Consider the following 16156-nt stretch of genomic DNA (forward strand, 5'->3'; position numbering starts at 1 on the left):
TAGGTGTCCCATTCACTTTTGATGCCTTATCACCATCACTTCTAATCAGAGTTTTAAGGCTCATTTTACTTTGAGGCTTTTAGTCATCCTTTATTTTGTATTTTCTGAAGTGAATATCCAAATTGGGTCAAAGGAAACGGGTACATTTTGAAAAGATGGTTCTGGTTTTCAGACTATAATTCCCACACTGCCTTTCATGTAGAGGGAATGTATCACAAAGAACATTTTAATGATCAACACAAATGATGTGTCTGTCAGGCCCATTTCTTAAGTCCTAAGGTTCTAGCACAGAACGCATTTGTTCTAGTGACCCACGGTCAGCAAACCGCGGCTCGCAAGCCACATGCGGCTCTTTGGCCCCTTGAGTGTGGCTCTTCCACAAAATACCACGTGCGGGCGCACATGTACAGTGCGATTGAAACTTCGTGGCCCGTGCGCAGAAGTCGGTATTTTGTGGAAGAGCCAAAGAGCCGCGGTTTGCTGACCACTGTCCTAGTCAATAAAATATGGCTAAACTGTATTTCAAATTGATTCGTCTTTCTTGCAGATGTGACTTTTAGATAATTGTAAAAATGGAGTATTCAAAGTGAACTAAAGTAGAGCAGTGGGAAAACAGTTGGCTCATACACTCTTTGTGCTTCTGGAACTTGCTAATGAAACAGGGTACGCCCACCAGCTGAGAAGCCATAGTATCTGGGAAAGAGCCGGTTTACCTGGTAAAGCAAGAACTACCACTTGGCTGTAACACCTTATTCATTCTTAACCACATAAATTATAAACCTACAGACATTCTAGGAACTAGAATCTCTAAGAATTCTGCTTGTATATTCTGTAAGTTACATATCATTTAAGAGAGAAAAAATCAACTCAGTACACCTGTACATGTGAGGTTCCAGTATGAGGTTACTTTAAGAGTAGTTTATGAGTGGATTCGTTTCTGCTTCTTTTTTGACCTGTAATACTGCAGCATAAGAATGATGGCAGCACAACTTCCACAGGTAACTTCTACATTTATTTTATACCAAAAGAGTTATGTGCAACAAATAAACATTCTTACATATTTACATTTTTTTTTTTACCAGTTAACAAAACTGTCCTAAATCTCTGATAAAGAATATTCCTATCTAATATTAAAGGGGATATCTGCCCAGTGAACTCCATTTTAAATGAATGTTTACTCTGGAGTTTAAAGCACTAGTAATAAATATTTTTGATGGGACATACTATACAGATCATATACCTCATACTTCGGCCATGCTTAATAGTTTTATAAGAAAACATTTCATCTTTTCTGGGCTAATTTGTCAAAAACATGTTTACCCAAGTGGCCTGGGCTCCCACCACACCACACCACACCCCTTTTTTATTGAAGGGTAGTTCTCACAGATGAGGAGTCATAGTGCTGCCTAACATGTCTGAGTAGCGAGAGATTTTTCCAGTGTTTGCATATTAGGTGCTCCTTCCCAAATAGGTTACCAAAAAAGGTAGTGGGTTTCTTATTGGCATCTGTTTAATACTGATTTTCAAGATCTGTCAGCATTCCCTGGTGTCAGGTAGAGATACCAATCTAAGTTATGAAGTGCTGAAGGTAACCTTGCACTTTTGCTGATAGTCTTAAAAGGAAATATAAGCAAACTAAAGGCAACAAATCATTTTCATTTCACTATAGTCTTGGTCCTCTATCCTACCTCATTGGTCCAAAGAACTTTGTGCCAAAAGATCTTTGTTGCTGAGAATGCAAATAGTCACTGCTTTCACCTCTTTAAAAGTAATGGATTTCAGGAGAGGCTACATACATCAAGTAAAAGTAATCCCTGGCACACAGCTAGTTAAACCTGAGTCATTTCACCATAAGTTTACCCTTAGTGACAGCACCTAGCTGTAATGAAACACCAAATGAGGTTCTCCAAACCACCTAGCTTCCCTAAAATGTATCATCTAACCACTTCTTCTCTTATTTCTTCAAATGATGTGACTGTCAAGTTAATAAGAGGCTGCATTTACAAATCATTTCAAAAATCAAGAAACCAAAAACAGGAATTCAGTTTTTTCCTCTAATCTGTTCTTCAATGTTGGTGGCTAATAATTTTAAAATAGTCATAACAATACTGGAATTTTAAAACATGGTATCTTCCGCCTCTTCCGGGGTGACATAGAGGATGTAGAGGGAGCCCACACTCTTCCAGGGCACAAGTACCCAATAGCACCCAGCAGGGCCCTGCTGCTTACTGAGGTGTCGGCAGGCATTATGAGCTGTAGTACAGGCAGCACGTGTGTATCGCTCAGTGAGAAAAAGGTGATTAGTTCTGGGTCATAGGAATGTGGCCATTTTTTAATACAACTGAACCAGTGGTGTTTCCCCCCAGGCTTAGGACAACGAAGGAAAAACTTGAAGGGTCTGGCTGAACATTTTTACATTTTCTCTTTGAGTTGAAGACAAATATTTTCAAGAGGGCAATATCAAGACAAGCTTTAACTATACTCTGCTGATTAATACAAAATATGACGGTAAAAAACCCCACCACATTTTAAATTGGGACACGAGGAACTTTAGCACGACCAGTGTTGTATATACCACAGAAGTCTTAACCGTTGAGCCATTGCCACTGTAGCTGGGAAAAGAGAAGCAGTAAACGGCTCGTAGAACTGGAAGCACTGTGACGCGACCTCATTGTACAGTTCATTTCAATATCAGGACTTGTTTCTCCATCCACACGAGGCATCTAATCAATGCTTTCTAGAGTTCTTTAACTACAGAAATAAGAACAATACATACATAATAAAACAGGCATTGAAATATTCACATTCATGGGAAAACATCAGCCTGGATGAAATCTGAATTAAGCTCTCTTTTTACAAAACTGGTTTAAATTCAATAGTTCATTACAATTCAGATTTTATACCTGCCTTGGACCAGAAGAATACATTGCATCAATTATGACAGTTAGTTGGAAACAGTTGCTGACTCTACACATACGTTTACAGAGCAGAGCCTGTCCCCTCCTTCAAAAAGGCAAATACAGCACTTAAATTACCGGTCTATTTTTAATATAATGATTAATCAAATTGAAAGCAAAATTATTGCTACTAATTCTCAATCTAAGGACTAAATTGATCATACAGAACCTGTATATTGAATGCAAGTTATCTACTTCATGCTAAGAAAGGAAGGAAGGACACTTCTGCCCAAGTTCAACAGAAAATATTTGGTTTGCGATTTAAGACAGAAGGCACTTTTAACATTTCGATATGTTAACCTTAGAAGCATACTGTCACAATTTTATTTGGGTTTATTCAAATCACTTTAAAAAATTCTGCCCTTGTATAGTTATTAGAAAGAGTAGTGACAACATTAGTATTTCACCTTCAGGTATTTCTACCTGAAGTCCTCCCGATTAAGCAAACTGAGCAGCATATCAGCCCTAAAGTTTACATATCCAATATTTTACTCTAAAACAATTAAGTTAGAAATCCGATTAGTTAGTGCAGAAAGGAACAGGAAACACACAGAGCTGCCCAAGAGCAATCCTACTCTGGAACGACTGGGCTTATACGGATTATTTCAAAGCCATAATACTGTTTGTTTGGCACCAATGTTAAGGAAAAAGATCTAAATAAAATTCTACTGTTGTAAGAGGCTTTACCTTAAAATTCCATATATTTCCAGCTTTTCTCCAAAGAAATGTACCCATTTCCCCATCTTTAGTGTCCTGAAGGCCTTGGACTTGATGGTTTGGTCACATGACTCACTCTGTAAGGTAGAACTGATCCAGTTTTATGACTAGACACAAGTTTGACTTGAATGTCCAAGGAATTTCTTCCTTGAAGAGGAAGGAGATAAAAGGGAACCAACTACCCTATTATTTTTGCTGTCAATCCTGGACCCACAGCTCTCAGTACTTTTCACAAGACTCTGTATGCACTTAACTATTTTCACTTTTTCTTCAGTCAGTGTTGAGCTGACAACTCTTCGTTGTTACACTTCAACTCAACTGTACAGCAAGTTCTGCAGGGATGGATCCAATATTTCTACCTTTATTTACAAATATCACAGAAATGAATTCTAGTTGAATCTACATGTTTAAATCCATTGGCTAAAAACATATTACATATTGTAAACATGGCAATACTTAATACAGTATCTATTCTAAAATATTTTCATGTCATGATCACATCTGTTATACCTGAAATTGAATTTATACACATTGTAGAGTTATTAGCAATGGTTGCTCACTTTACAACGGAGGGCTACATTTAATTATTTCAGAAACATCTTCAAAGTAAAGTTAAAGCTTGTCTTTGATTGGCTCGGCGTATGCTTTTTTTTGTATCCATATTTAAAATGAAGATTGACACAGAAAATACCCTTCTAATTTACAAGATTTTAAAAAATCAGTTTAAGATTCTTAGGGAAAGTGTCTGTTGTGAAGAATAAAAAAAATGCTGCGAAATTAACTTAATGGAAAAAGGGACTTGGGACTGTCAGGTAAGAGTTCATCAGGCTGTCAGTCCTGCTTGGGCTGCAGTTGCCGTTTCCAGGCCTCGTTCAAGTAAACTAGTCGTTTGTAATTGATGATAAGAAGAATGAAGTTCAGCACGTATGTGATGACGCAGATGATGCAAAACTCCTTCAGCACAAAGTACAGAATGTAGGCCAGGTACAAAGACCCTACTACAGACACGATGGAGGATGTCATGAGGATTAAAGCTGCAACTGCACTTGCTGTCATGCCTGCAAGAGAGAGAGACCCTTGGCTCAATCAGACCTTGACAATGGAGAGAAAGGTTCTGAGTTAAAAGGTAATCTTTTGTGATTTGCTACTGTTGAAAATATTGATCTTACAGAAAAACACTATGAAATTTGAGAACACTACCAGCCTATTTTGTTAAGATCATGCAGGTTGACTTTGCATAACATGATAGCAGTTTTATAGCTGCAATGTTTTTGACTTGTCAATATTCTAGATCAGCGGTTGCCAACCTTTTGGACCTCACAGACCACCAGTGGACTGCCGGTTGGCGACCGCTGTTCTAGATGACATGTTACTATTTCATAAATAAGCCTTAGTTATGGCACACAAAGAAAATATGTAATCTTGCAATCACATGCAATGAAGCTGACACGTGAAACCACAGTGCCACCTTTCTTAATGAATAAGGCAACCTTAGGACCACAACCTGTCTTCCTAGCAGGACACATTTTCCCTGGCCTTCTCACTACAGGCTCCTCATATGTGGGAAATAAAATTTGCTTTCCCATGTTTAGACCAAATTTATAAAAAATCCATAATGGGAGATGATTACACCAGCATGCTGAAGAAGGAAAAAAATAAAACATGCAGAAAAAGCTCAACCCGGAAGATAAGGAAACCACATTTGGCCAGTTGACCACATGTGGGTCAAACCAGATCAAGAAAAAAGGCAGTTATGTGTGCTAGGCTGGGGCCCTCCTGACAAAACCTTGCCTGAATTCTTGATGCCATCGGACATCTTTACATGTACTATTTTGTAATTTCCTGTATCCAACAGTACTGAGAACATATGCATTTATTTTTAAAGAAATAGCACAGAATATTAAACTACCCTCTTTTTTTTTTTTAAATATATTTTATTGATTATTTACAGAGAGAAAGGGAGAGGGATAGAGAGTTAGAAATATTAATGAGAGAGAAACATCAATTCAGTTGCCTCTTGCACACCCCCTACTGGGGATGTGCCCACAACCAAGGTACATGCCCTTGACCGGAATTGAACCCGGGACCCTTCAGTCCGCAGGCCGACGCTCTATCCACTGAGCCAAACCAGCTAGGGCTTAAACTACCCTCTTACCCAACAACTAATGAGTCAGAATAACAGAAACAGAAAAAACAAAAAAAGTGGTGGTAGGTTTGAAGAAGTTAGTTAAGGAGCTAAAATCCATGCTGCCTGTTAAAGAGAAGTGGCCTGTGGAACGCAGCCTAGCCACAGGGGCCTGACTTGCCCATGCCACCAGTTAGTACTAAAATGGGGCCTGACTTGCCCATGCCACCAGTTAGTACTCTTCAAGCCCTGGCCGGGTGGTTCAGTTGGTTGAGCATTGTCCTGTGCACTGAAAGGTCGCCGGGTAGATTCCTGGTCAGGGTACATGCCCAGGTTGCAGGCTCAATCCCCAGTCGGGGTGGGTGCACGAGAAGCAGCCAATCAGTGTTTCTCTAAAATCAATAATATATATATTGATTTTATATGCAAATATATATATTTGGAGCATTGTCACATATACCAAAAAGGTTGTAAGTTCAATCCCTGGTCAGAGCATATACGGGAGGCAACAGTTCAATCTTTCTCTCTAAAATCAATAAACAATCCTTGGGTAGGCATTTTTTTTTCTTTTTAAGGGGAAGCTAGCCCTAGCTGGCTTGGCTCAGTGGATAGAGAGTTAGCCTGCAGACTGAAGGGTCCCCAGTTTGATTCCAGTCAAAGGCACATGCTCGGGTGTTCAGGAGGCAGCCAATCAATGATTCTCTCATCATTGATGTTTTGATCTCTCTTTCTACTTTCCTCCCTGAAATTAATAGAAATATATCTTAAAAAAATAAAATAAGGGAAGCTTTCAGGACCAAGATGCTATTGGATTATTTATGCCAGGGACTAGCAAATCTGACTGGCCACTGGATTTTGTAAATAAAGATTTACTGGAACCCAACTATACTAATTGATTTATGTAATGCCTATTGCTGCTTTCACACTACAGTGGCTGAGTTGAGTAGTTGTGACAGTTAGCAAAGCCTCAATTATTTTCTTTTTTAATGTTTTTATTTATTTCAGAGGGAAGAAGGGAGAAGGAGAGAGAGAGAAAAACATCAATGATGAGAGAGAATCATCAATTGGCTGCCTCCTGCACATCCCCTACTGGGGATCAAACCTGCAATCCAGCCATAGCTCTCTGAGAATCATTTCAGGATCTCCTGGTTCATGGGTCAATGCTCAACCACTGAGCCACATGGGCCAGGCACCTCAATTATTTTCTTCCAGCTCTATGCTAAAAGAGTTTGGTATCTCATCTATGCTAAACATCTAAAACTTCAAAAATTATGCTGCCACTTAATTTTAACCTAAGGAAGTTAGTTTCAAATAACGTGGACAAGTTATTTTCTCCATGCTAATCGTTTCCTTACCTGTAAAATTGGGATAAAAGAGCTAATAAGTATAAATACTTAGAATTCGTTATAAACACTAGCTATTAAATAACTATTGTATCAAGCTTGTTCTAATGTAATGTAACGGTGGTTTGGGATAAACTCCCGGTGGAATTAAAATGTGCTGTAACTCTAAATAGAGGATTGTACAATCAAGCAATGGAGTATTCTGCAGCTGTGAAAAACAATGAAGATTTAATGTTCTGCTATGGAAAGATCACCATGATATGTCAGTCAAGCAAAACAAAAAGTATGTAAAACAGTGTGTATAGCATTTGCCTTTTAAAAAGAAAATTAAGATTATATATCTGTATTTTCTTGCACCATATGCCTAAAGAAATTCTCTAACAACCGCAACAAGAAGCTACCAGTCAGGGATGAGAGGAAGTGGGAAGTGGGCAGAGGGGGAAAGGGTGGGACAGACTTTTCACTGTATAGAATTTTATACATTTTTAAAAAAGCTTTTGAACCATGTGATTGCCTATGAATAAATTAAATTTAAAATGTTGTATCTCAAACAATTTAGAAGTGAAAATGATGTGCTCTGGAAACTGTAGATGAGTTCAAATGTGCCTCCAATGGTAAAGACCCTGACATTTAAAATGCATAAAATGTTGTCCTGGCCAGTGGTGCTCAATGGTTAGTGTCGGTCCCGCACCATAACGTGGCAGGTTTGATTCCTGGTCAAGGGCATTTACCTGTGTTACAGGTTCGTTCCCAGGCCCTGGTTGGGGTGTGTGCGAGAGGCAACAAATCATTGTGTCTTTTACATGGATATGTCTCTCTCCCTCCCTCCCCCTCTCTTTCCCTCCTCCCCTTCCATTCCTCCCCTTCCACTCTCACTAAAAATCAATGGGAAAAATATCCTTGGGTGAGGATTAAACAAACAAACAAACATAAAATGTGAATAGAAAAAAATACATATAATACATGATTTGAAATATCTATACATAATGACATTAAATATAATAAATAGAAATGTGTTCCACCTCTTTCTCCAAAAACATTTCTTAGGCTATTTTAATTTGGGCTTAGAAATCCAAACAAAGCCAATAAATGGAATAAAAAGTCAAAGTCTCACCCCTGACCCTTATGCATGTACGTGTGTGTGTGTGTGTGTGTGTGTGTGTGTGTGTGTGTGTGTGTGTAAACATTATACCAATTTGCTTTTTCACTAAACTATGCCTTTATCTTTTCACATACAGACCTACTTTCTCTTTTAATTGTTACACTTTTCTAGTATGGATGTAACTTAATTTATTCAACCATTATGTTTTGCTAAGCTGCTTCCAATTCTTTGCTATTTTAAACTATACTGCAATGAATATTCTTTTTTAAAAAATATATTTTATTGATTTTTTTTACAGAGAGGAAGGGAAAGGATAGAGAGTTAGAAGCATTGATGAGAGAGAAACATCGATCAGCTGCCTCCTGCACCCCCCACCCTCCCCACTGGGGATGTGCCCGCAACCAAGGTACATGCCCCTGACCGGAATCAAACCTGGGACCCTTGAATCTGCAGGCTGACACTCTATCCACTGAGCCAAACCTGTTAGGGCAGCAATGAATATTCTTGTGCATGTTTTTCTATTTCTACAGGATATATAAATATGGAATTGAAAAACTTACTAGGACATTGAGAAAACTTTAGATTCACAATTTGCCTCATAACAAATCAACTTCAGTTAGAAGAGCACAGAAGAGCTGGCAGATAATAGGATGAAATAATAACAATTGAAATGCAAAGGCAAAAATAAAGGAATTTAACTTTAAAAGTATGAACACTTTTATACAATCAAAATTCACAAAGCTAAGATAAAAAAGGATAAAGAACAGGTTAAATATTTGTAACAACTATGAAAATGGGCTATAATCAGGATCCCAATAACTAAATTGAAAATAAAAGAAAGTTAAAATATAGTAAAATAAAAATAATAGCTACTAATATGTAACTTATGTTAGGTATTTTACAGAAAACAGTTTCTTAAAATGAAGATGATGGAGCTTCTGGGAAACCTGACAATTGAGGGAAAAGCAGTTTGTTATACCTATTAAACTCCATTTAAAAATCTTGTTTTTGACTCATTCATCCCACATTTGGAAATTTATCCATGGAAACAATTCAAAGAAGGAAGGTAGTGTGTGTGTGTGTGTGTGTGTGTGTGTGTGGCGGGGGTGGGGTGGGGAGGGAAGGCAGGGGGAATGGGACTTAAAGTTGATCTGTGTTATTTAGACATAAAAACTTTGAAACCTGATGTCAACAATAACAAAACATTTAAGAGGGTAGACAATATAAGAGTTTGTATAAAAATAAGTGAAAAAATCAGAAGACAATGGAAAATAGTGGGTAAGGTGGTGGAATTATGAATATCATTAACCATCAATGTTTTCCCAAAGCATAGATTTAAAAGTAGCTAAGAAGTATATAAACTAGTAAGGAGAAAGGTTTAGAGGGAAGGCTGGAGTAATAATTTCTCTAAATAGTACTAGTTTTTACTGACATCATGGAATGTCACTATCCCTGACTAAATACCAACAGATACCAAGTTCAGCATTAGCTTCATCAAAATCATAGTGAACCAAGTCTCACAAAACAAAATTGTAAAACAAACTATAGTTCTATCATTAACATATGCTTTTATTTAAGATAAAGACACACACATCAGAGCAAAGACACAAAGTACTAAGTGGAATATAATAAAAAACTTATTTTTGTATTGCTGTATAATACTTACCAAGTAATAACTGTAGTATATAAAATATAAGTCCAAAGACACTGTTTGGCTGGTTTAATGCTCCATCCTTTCCAAAAATGGAACCCAAAAGACCAAATCCTCGGCCCCATCTGTAAAATAAGGAAAACCAGTAACCCTGTATTTGAATTTTCCTATTTTATTTTATTTTATTTTTATTTTTATTTTTTAAATATATTTTATTGAATTTTTACAGAGAGGAAGGGAGAAGGATAGAGAGTTAGAAACATCAATGAGAGAGAAACATTGATCAGCTGCCTCCTGCACACCCCCAACTGGGGATGTGCCCGCAACCAAGGTACATGCCCTTGACCGGAATCGAACCTGGGACCCTTGAGTCCGCAGGCCGACGCTCTATCCACTGAGCCAAACCGATTAGGGCAAATTTTCCTATTTTAAAAAGTGTAAAATTATTTGAGAATGTTATGCCAATATACCCATCCGAATCTCTAAATTGCCAGTTTCTATATAGCCTCTTTTCTAAAAGGTAGGACAAAGTATTCTTTTTCTGATGGCATTAGTATTTACAGAAGGACTCTCTCAAAAAATTGTTTTTATTTATTGATTTGAGAGACAGTGATACATTGATTTGATGTTCACTTATTTATGCACATTGGCTGATTCTTGTATGTGTCATGACCAAGGATGGAACCCTGCAACCTTGGCATTTCGGATGACACTCTAACCAACTGAGCTACTCGACCAGGGCCCAGCTCTCTCAATTTCAGCTAGGGTTTCTTAGCAGTGGCACCATTGACATTTTGGGCTAATTCTTTGTGGTAGGGGCAGTTCAGTGCATCACAGGGTGCTTAGCAACCATGGCCAAATGTCCTCTGGAGCAAAATATCCCCCAACTGAAAGCCATTAATGTAAGTTGTCCTATTTGTTCATTCAAAGTATGTAGACAGAGAAGCAGATCCAAAATGGTGGCATAGGAGGATGCTGAGCTTGCCCCTCCCAAGAACACATCCAATGTACACCTATATTTAGGGCAATTCCTCCTGAGAGACAACAGAACAGCTTCTGCACCACAACCAACCAAGACCACGTGGAGAAGGTTGGGGAAACACAAGAGCTTTTCAGAAGTTGCAGGAACCCTCCAGGAACAGAGAAGCTGTGAGAGCCATTGTTTACTTTCCCTTGCACGTGGACAGCAGGTGGGAACTCTACCCAGGTTCTCTGGCCAACCTGCACGGCTGTCTTGGCAGGTACCCAGCAAGCTCTCCCAGAGCTAGCTCCAGCACAACAGGAGGGCAATGGAGCATTCATACAAGGGCCCACTACCCAGATTGAGCCAGCGGGTATGGCAGAGAGAGTGCAGAGCTAGCAAAATGCTGTGGTACCTGCTGCCTGTCCAAAGAAACTGCAGAGACAGTGGGGCGCTGCTGCTCATGCATATGTGGTTGCCCCACTGGGAGAAAGTGTGCAGGTAGCAAAGACTTATGGTACAAGTGGGCACTGCGGCACACATGGGACTGCTCCATCCAGAGAAAGCTTGAAGCTAGTAGGACAATCTGATACACTCACTCAGAGCAGCCCTGCCCAGACCCAATCGGGCTACAGACAAAACAATACAGGCCCATACCAGACAGCCCGCCCTAAACCCACTCCTGGCCAGGCCGCACCATGAGGCACCACACCCCCCCACTACAACCAGCCTGCCAAAACCATCTGGTATACAGTCTACACTGAGGCTACTTTTCAAGATTGAGAGAGAAAGCTACTTTATCTAATTCATAGGCATAAACCCAGAAAGTAAAACAAAACAGGGAGACAGAGAACATACCCTGAATGAACAGGGAAAAAACCCATTTAACAAAACACTAGTGAAACAGAGATAAGTAATTTGCCTGACATAGAATTGAAAGAAATGGTCATAAGAATGCTCAACAATCGACAACTGGAACTAGAGAGCATTTCAAAAAGTTAGAAAATGTAACAAAGAATCAATTAGAGACGAAGAATAACATAACTGAAATGAATAATACATTAGAAGGAATCAACAGCAATATTGTTAATACAAATTAAAAGATTAGTGACTTGGAAGACAGAATGGTAGAAATCACCCAATCACAACAGCAAAATGAAAAAATAAAAATTTTAGAGTATAAGGGACCTCTGTGATAACATATATCAAACACTCTGAAATTCACATTATAGCAATTCCAGGAGAAGAGACAGAAAGAGGCAGAAAGTATATGTGAAGAAATAATGGCTGAAAAACTTTCCTAACCTGATGAAGGAAACAGACATCCTGGTCTAAAAAGCAGAGTTCCAAACAAGATGAAGCCAAAGAGGCCCACACCAAGACACATTATAATGAAAATGGTAAAATTTAAGGATAAAGAGTCAATCTTAAAGGCAGCACGAGTGAACAAACAAGTCACATACAAGGGAAACCCCATAGGATATCAACTGATTTCTCAGCAGCAATTCTATAAGCCAGAAGGAAGTAGCAGGAAATAAAGTGTTGAGAGAGAGGAACCTACAACCTAGACTACTATATCTGACAGTTTATCATTGAGAATTGAAGGAAAGATAAAGAGTTTCCCAGACAAATAAAAAGTAAGGGATACGGGCTCAATCCCCAGTGGGAGCGTGCAGCAGGCAGTATAGGGTGATTCTCTTTCATCATTAATGTTTCTCTCTCTCTCTCCCTTCCTCTATGAAATCAATAAAAATATATTTAAAAAACAAAAAACTCCCAACAAACAAAAGCCCAGATGGCTTCATAGGTAAATTCTATGAAATATTTTAAAAATTAATACTTTATCTTTCTCAAACTATTCCAAAAAACTGAAGAGAAAGGAATGCTTCTAAACTCACTTTACAATGTCAGCATTATCCAAAATCAAAGACACCACAAAAAAGGAGAATTACAGGCCAATATTCCTGATGAAGATAGAGGCAAAAAATTTCAACAAAATACTATTAAACTGAATTCAACAACGCATTAAAAGGATTATATAACACGACCAGGTGGGATTTATACCAGATATACAAGGATGGTTCAACATCCACAAAATAATTAATGTTATTCATCTCATCCACAAAACCAAGAACAAAAATCATACAATTCAACATCCATTTATGATAAAGACTCTCAACGAAGTGGGTAGAAGATACTTACCTCAACAAAATAAAGGCTATATATGACAGCATCATACTCACACTCTAAGAGCAGGAACAAGACAAGCTGTCCATACTAACGACAATTACTCAATTATTCAATAAAGAAATAAAAGGCATCCACTGGGAAGGGAAGAAGTAAAACTGTCACTATATGCAGATAACATGATACTCTATATAAAAACCCCTAAAGAATACATTAAAAATTTAATAGAATAAGTGAATTCAGTAAAGTTGCAGAACACAAAATATACAGAAATCCACTGTGTTTCTATACACTAACAATAATCAGAAGGAGAAATAAAATAATCCAATTTATAATTGCATCAAAAAGAATAAAGCAACTAGGACTAAATTTTTTAAAATATATTTTATTGATTTTTTACAGAGAGGGAGAGGGATAGAGAGTTAGAAACATCAATCAGCTGCCTCCTGCACACCTCCCACTGGGGATGTGCCCGCAACCAAGGTACATGCCCTTGGCCAGAATCGAACCTGGGACAGTTCAGTCCGCAGGCCGACGTTCTATCCACTGAGCCAAACCGGTTAGGGCACAACTAGGACTAAATTTAACAAAACAGGTGAAAAGACTTGTACTCTGAAAACTAAGAGACACTGACAAAAAAATAGAAGAGAATACAAATAAATGAGAGGATATACCATACTATGGACTAGAAGGATTAACATTTTTAAAATGACCATAATATCCAAAGCTATCTATAGACTTAATGCAATCTTTATCAAAATACCAGTGGCATTCTTCTCAGAACTAGAACAAAAATAATCCTAAAATGTATATGGAATCACAAAAGTATACAAATAGCTAAAACAATCTTGAGGGGGTAAAAACAAAGTTAGAGGTATTACACTCCCTGATTTCAAACTATACTACAAAGCTATGACAATCAAAACACTATGGCACTGGCACATATACATAGATCAATGGAACAGAATAGAGAACCCAGAAATAAAATCCTGTTTATATGGTCAATCGATGACAAAGGTGACAATATATAAAAGAGAAATGCCAATCTCTTCAAAAAGTGGTGCTGGGAAAACTAAGCAAATGCATGCCAAAAAATGAAATTGGAGCACTTTCTTATATCATATACAATAATAAACTCAATATGGATTAAATATTTAAATGTAAAAATTAAGACCCATGGGCACTTGAGAAGAATGTATATTCTGCAGCTCTGGGGTGAAATGTTCTATAAATGTCAATTAAATCCATTTGACCCAGTATGTCATTTAGAGTCACTGTTTCCTTGTTAATTTTTTGTCTGGAAGTTCTATCCAGTGAAGTCAGTGGGGTGGTTAAAGTCCCCTACTGTGACTGTACTGCTGCTCATCTTTCCTTAAAGCAGTGGTTCTCAACCTTCCTAATGCCGCGACCCTTTAATACAGTTCCTCATGTTGTGGTGACCCCCAATCATAAAATTATTTTTGTTGCTACTTCATAACTGTAATTTTGCTACTGTTATGAATCATAATGTAAATATCTGCTGTGCAGGACTGTATTTTCATTGTTACAAATTGAACATAATTAAAGCATAGTGATTAATGACAAAAACAATATGTAATTATATATGTGTTTTCCGATGGTCTTAGGCGACCCCTGTGAAAGGGTCGTTCAACCCCCAAAGGGGTCGTGACCCACAGGTTGAGAACCGCTGTCCTAGAAGAAAACATAGGGTAATAAGTCTGAGTAACACCAACGTGGTGCCCCTGCAAAGCTGGTTTCATTTAGGGAGAATGTGAATATGTCCCCTTGAGCAAGGGAAACAAAAGCAAAAATAAACAAATAGGGCTTCATCAAATTAAAAAAGGGAATAGAATAAAGGGAAGCTTCAAGAAAACAAAACAAAAATCTACTGAATGGGAGAATATATTTGCAATGATATATCCAATGAGGAGTTGATATCCAAAATACATAAGGAACTCATTTAAGAGAATACCAAAAATATATAAACAATCCTATAAAAAATAGGTAGAAGACATACAGTTGACCAACAAACATATGAAAAGATACTAAACATGTTATATGTTGACATTTTGATAATAGCCATTCTGACTGGTGTGGCTGGTATCTCACTGTGTTTGTGATTTGCATTTCCCTGATAATTAGTGGTGTATAGAACCTATTTTTAATTTTTGGAGGAATCTCCATATTGTTTTCCATAGTGGCTGCACCAGGTTGCAGATGCTCAACCACTGAGCCATGCTGGCCAGCTGAATGAGTGTGCTTTTTAAAATACCAAAAAGAAAACCAGTCATCATTTTAAGTCCGTTACAAAGCACTCAATAAAACCCAAACTTTGCTTCTGAAGATAAATTACCTTCAAGAACAAGGATAAATGATTATTAGTCACACTATTTTAATAGTGCTCAGTGTCCAAGAAATAGAGTGAAACCTCTTCATAAATATGATATTGAGAGATCAGAATAACCTCAATTTTACAAGCAAGCAAGAGCCATGGATATTTTTATTGTACAGTTACACATTTCAAGTAACACAGAATATCTCCACCATATTCACGTATTCTTTTGCACATCGAATACTTATTGAGAATGTTCTAGGTGCAGATAGAGTCAGGTGGTGGAGTCTAGGAGTGTAAAAGTCAGGCAAGGTGGTGTCCCTGCAAAGCTGGTTTCATTTAGGGAGAACAAACAGGTAAACAAATGACTAAGTTACCTTCAGAAACTGAGGAGCCTATTAGCAGATATGCAAAACGCTCTCAGGTGATGCTCATGCTTCTGGTCTGAGAACCACATGCAGTACCACTGCTCTGGATGGAGGAGTGGAGGGGGCTACTCTAGCTAGGTGGTCAGGTAAGGACTTTTAAAGGAATTAAGTCCTGAATGATGAAAAGCAGCCAGTCTCAGGAGGAATGGCAAGTTGAGGCAGGATTGAACTATGAGTGTGCAAAAGAAGGCCATTAAGGCTACCACAATGATGAGGAGACAGTGACAAAAGACTGGGCAGGAGCCCAATTATTTACATTATTTATGGCCTTATTTGTAGGCCATGATGAAGAGTTTGAAATTTATTCTAATTGTAATGGGAAGCGGTTAAGTGGCTTTTAAATAGGAGAGTAA

The 16156-nt window shown here is 38.0% G+C and overlaps 1 protein-coding gene across 2 annotated transcripts in view; it reads right to left on the minus strand.

Moving 5' to 3' along the window:
- Positions 1-993: 993 nt before the first annotated feature.
- The window catches only part of VKORC1L1 (vitamin K epoxide reductase complex subunit 1 like 1), a 72877-nt gene continuing 57714 nt past the window's right edge, over positions 994-16156 (minus strand). The window contains exons 2-4 of one of the 2 annotated variants that reach the window (XR_004967796.1): positions 9911-10020; positions 3645-4732; positions 994-2751 (exon numbers count right to left, since the gene is read on the minus strand). Coding sequence is in view for 1 of the 2 variants with exons in the window: in XM_036310901.1 (XP_036166794.1) it covers positions 4506-4732; positions 9911-10020 (337 nt within the window). In the remaining variant the exon portion in view is untranslated. Of the gene's footprint in view, positions 4733-9910; positions 10021-16156 lie in introns of both variants that reach the window. The other variant, XM_036310901.1, reaches the window with a different exon arrangement.

This window comes from Myotis myotis, unplaced genomic scaffold (assembly GCF_014108235.1).
Source record: "Myotis myotis isolate mMyoMyo1 unplaced genomic scaffold, mMyoMyo1.p scaffold_m19_p_5, whole genome shotgun sequence".
In the NCBI taxonomy this organism is placed as follows: Eukaryota; Metazoa; Chordata; class Mammalia; order Chiroptera; family Vespertilionidae; genus Myotis; species Myotis myotis.